Genomic DNA, 4,330 nt, shown 5'->3' on the forward strand with positions numbered 1-4,330 from the left:
AAACCGCTGCATTTGTACTCATCCGCACTGAAAAATACCACCACAAGTTGGATGAGATACTGGCAGACAGCAGCAAATTCCAGAGAATTACTAAGAAACCCGGTAGATGACATTAAACGTGAGGCCAATAGGATTATTGAAACTGTCAATGCAGCTTCCAATGCCCTTCACTTGCTGCCGATCGTGGAGACTACGACCTTGGCTATATATACGGGAATGTTAAAACCCATAAACCAGGGAACCCGTTACGCCCCATTATTAGCCAAATTCCTGCTCCTACATACAAGCTTGCGAAGAAATTGAATTACGTTCCAGATGACCACAGTTTGAAGTCCTCTGCCGAGTTTATAGAAGCCTGAAAAACCCGACACCCCCGGAGGAGTTATTGCATCGATGGACGTGGAGTCCCTCTTCCACGAACGTCCCCGTGGATGAAACAATCCAGATAATTCTGGATCGTGTATACAGAGACTCCACGCCCCATTAAACATCCCTGAGCATGCCCTCCAAAAACTCCTTGAAATATGTACAAAAAAGGCCCCTTTTTCCACCCACAGAGGCCATATGTACACACAAAAAGACGGTGTAGCGATGGGTTCTCCCCTCGGAGTACTTTTCGCGAACTTCTACATGGGTGCTGTGGAGCGTCGGGTGTTCGCCACCATCGAGAAACTGTCTATGTACGTCCGATATATTGACGACACTTTCATCAGTGCCAACACGGTGGAAGAAATAGAGCGCCTGCGACAAGCCTTCCACGACCACAGCAGACTCAACTTCACCATCGAGCATTGCCGTGACCGTCGCCTCCCCTTCCTTGACGTCCTCGTCGGGCAACAAGAAGAACGCTTCGTAACACAAGTGTATACGAAACCCACGAACCTGGGCATGTGCCTGAATGGCGAGAGCGAGTGTCCAGAGAGATACAAAACGCACTGCAATTAGCGCCTTCATCAAGAGAGCTCTCTCACACTGCTCTTCGTGGAAGGACACGCACACTGAATTAGAACGTGTTGCCCAAGTTCTAATTAACAACGGGTATTCCAACCGGGACATCGAAAAAGCCATTCGCAGAAAACATCGATAAGTGGTACCAGCAGGAGCCTCGCCCCGCCGCCCTTGAAGACGTCACTCTCTTTTACAAGGGAGTATTTCACAAGAAATACAAAGAAGACGAGCGAGCCCTTCGTAACATCATCGAAAGGAACGTCTCTCCCCCCCCACTGACCCTGCGAAAAAAGTGAAATTGATCATTTACTATAAAAGCAAGAAGACTAGTGGCTTGATTATGAAAAACAACCCAGCCCCCGTGATGCAAGACCCTCTCAAGAAAACTAACGTTGTCTACCAATACAAATGCCCTGTCCGGGATGCCCCGGCGCCTACATCGGTATGACAACGATGCGATTTTCCAAGAGGATATCTTGCCACGCTCAGGAAGGCGCCATCCATAATCATGCAAAAAACATCCACAATACAAGGATAACTCGGAAGGACATTATTCCTAATATTGGTATTATCGATAAGGCGGCAGACCACCGTCGCCTCCGCCTCTTTAGAGGCCCTACACATCGGGGAAGGGAGAGACCCAGACTCAACACCACTCAAGAGACGGCACTCCTTCCGACAGTGGCACGTAGGGCGCCCGCCCGCCGGCACCATAGAGCCGATCGAACGGACCAATCAGTGCCCCTCCCCTCCCAATACTACGCTCCCAGTCTCCAGCGTCCGCACGCGAAGAGCAGCGCGAGATTTACTTACCTCTGCAAGACGGCTTGACTCAGGGACTTAATCCTCTGTTCAGCCAATGAAAACACAGCGCCCATCATACAGAACACTGGGACACAATAAATACCGCCGAACGACCCCATTCCAATCAGTTCACGCTCACCTTCCTTGAAGATGAACCGATGATACGGTTGGAAAAGTTGGAATTCCATTACTAAGATTTGTTAACAACTTTTGTTATCATAACAATAAATTAATATTTTTAGAAAACATTTCTTTAACCAAGATATGAACATCGGCCAGCTATTAGCAAATATCAGCCCTGATGAGAAGAGAATAATAAGAAGAATTGAAAAGACCATATATAAAATCAATTCCACTGATGCTGCCATCATCTTTAACAAAATAACAACTAATAGAATAATAATAAAATAATTATTAAATAATAACTAATATTTTGGAAGAAGACCCTCTTTTTAAACCAAATTCTGTTGAATAAAATGGCAGAATTCAGTGAATTAATCCTATATATTATCTTTTCTATTTTTCTTATTACTTGCATGTCTGGCTCAGCGATACTTCACAATAATTGTCCAATATTCATATTGGGAATAATGCTGAAAGTGGTATTTTATTCAGAACACGCTTTATTAATCAAAGACTGGTATTATCAGTATACTGGTATTATCAGAATACTGGTATATGAGAAGGTGTTCTTCTGGTTCAGATCAAGCAGGGGTCGTCGTCGGTGTTGGTATCATTCCGTGAGAGAGGTCAATGTCTGGTCGGGGTCGTCTCTGGTATTAGCTGGTATTAATGCTGGTATAGCTTTTGCTTATTGCGACGTTTCAACCCTCTTGTAGGTCATCTTCTTGGCTGGTTAGCAGTAGAAGTGAAGAGATGGTATCTGCATGCCGATGTTTATAGTGGCTCGAATCCTAGAGCCGCGTCCTCATTGGTCGAGCCGGTCTGGGGCAAAGTCTGGGATCTCTCGTCGATGGTTGCAGGGATGCAGCCGTGCGAGCGCTCGAGTAGTGTATCGGGAATGAATGTCAGGAATCCTATCATCCCGCTGGTGCTCCTGGATATTTGGGTGGTCGTTCGCAGCTGCTCTATCTCTTCCAGGGAGTCAGCGCTGATAAAGGTGTCATCGATGTAGCGCACATACTTCCTTGGTTTGCTGGAATTCTGGAAGACCCTCTCTTCGACGGTGCCCATGTAAAAGAAGAACAGGACAGTAACTAAGAAGCTCGTCGCCCTCAATGGGGGCAAGATACACCTCCCACAAGGGCGTGAAGAGTACATCAACCTCACCGACCATGTCCCTACACCAGAAGACAAGATCCTACGGATGGGCCTTAACTGCCACTTCATCACACAGCCGAGGCCGATGGATAAACGACTAGAAATCGAATATCTCCTCGATGGCATCCAAAAGCAAGAAGACCTTGGGAACCTACAGACGACTAATGCCCTTCAACCACTTCTGCTTGCCGAGGTCCTCACAGACCATGGAGACTACCGCAGCGGTATCATCACTCGTGACCTGAGGGAAGCAGCCAAGCAGTTAAGGAAATGAGAGGACGTCACTATGCATAGGGGGAACAAGACTGCCCCCTTCGTACTTATCATTGGAAAATAGAAGAAATTCTAGCAGACACCACGAAATTCAGCAGGATCACTAAGAATCCCGTCAACGACATCAAACAAGGGAACCCCCTTCGCCCAATTATTAGCCAGATCCCTGCCCCAACGTACCTGTTGGCCAAGAAGCTTAACACCATTCTGACCCTGTATGTCTTGGACACCTACAGCTTGAAGTCGTCGGCCGAGTTCCTGGAAGACCTACGAGTAACGCCCGCCGGAGGATGTATTGCTTCGATGGATATGGAGTCCTTATTTACCAACGTCCCCGTCGATGAGACCATTCAAATGATCTTGGACAAGGTATACAGGGACCCCGATACACCACCCTTAAACATCCCTGAACATGCCCTTCGTGCCCTGCTGGAAATCTGCACTAAGAAGGCCCCCTTTTCCGACCCCCGTGGCTGCGTGTACACCCAGATCGACGGGGTGGTGATGGGTTCTCTCCTTGGAGTCCTCTTCGCCAATTTTTACATGGGCACCGTCAAAGGGAGGGTCTTCCAGAATTCCAGCAAACCAAGGATGTATGTGCGCTACATCGATGACACCTTCGTCAGCGCCAACTCCCGGGAAGAGATTGAGCAGTTGCAATGTGCATTTCATGATCACAGCTGCCTTTCCTTTACCATAGAACACTGCCAAGACCACCGCCTCCCCTTCCCCAATGTCCTTGTCGAGTAGTAAGACGTCCTATTCTGCACAAACGTGTACACGAAGCCAACAAATCTGGGTATGTGTATGAACGGAGAGAACGAGTGCCCTGAGAGGTATAAGCACTCCACCATCAGCACCTTCGTCAGGAGGGCCCTCTCGCACTGCTCTTCCTGGAGCAACACACATAGCGAACTGGAACGAATGGCCTAAGTCCTTGTCGACAACGGACACACTAATTGCGACGTTGATGCTGTGATAGCAAAGGAAATTGAAGATTGGTACCTCCAGGAACCCTGCCCTG

At 47.9% G+C, this 4,330-nt stretch overlaps 1 protein-coding gene across 1 annotated transcript; it reads left to right on the forward strand.

Moving 5' to 3' along the window:
- Positions 1–591: 591 nt before the first annotated feature.
- Positions 592–4,056, forward strand: LOC135215906 (uncharacterized). The gene is made up of 6 exons (XM_064250861.1): positions 592–680; positions 1,528–1,717; positions 2,456–2,492; positions 2,592–2,728; positions 2,954–3,257; positions 3,371–4,056. The coding sequence occupies exons 1-6, from the start codon at positions 592–594 to the stop codon at positions 4,054–4,056; spliced, it is 1,443 nt and encodes a 480-aa protein (XP_064106931.1).
- The last annotated feature ends 274 nt before the right edge of the window (positions 4,057–4,330 follow it).

This window comes from Macrobrachium nipponense, chromosome 5, assembly GCF_015104395.2.
Source record: "Macrobrachium nipponense isolate FS-2020 chromosome 5, ASM1510439v2, whole genome shotgun sequence".
Classification (NCBI taxonomy): Eukaryota; Metazoa; Arthropoda; class Malacostraca; order Decapoda; family Palaemonidae; genus Macrobrachium; species Macrobrachium nipponense.

What these genes read in the sequence shown, in the direction of transcription:
- LOC135215906 (XM_064250861.1), top strand. Translation starts at nt 592, where the DNA reads ATGGGTTCTCCCCTCGGAGTACTTTTCGCGAACTTCTACATGGGTGCT. An exon ending in ACCATCGAGAAACTGTCTAT is followed by an intron (nt 681 to 1,527) that starts GTACGTCCGATA and finishes ATTATCGATAAG; the next exon opens with GCGGCAGACCACCGTCGCCT. An exon ending in TCTGGGATCTCTCGTCGATG is followed by an intron (nt 2,729 to 2,953) that starts GTTGCAGGGATG and finishes CCCATGTAAAAG; the next exon opens with AAGAACAGGACAGTAACTAA.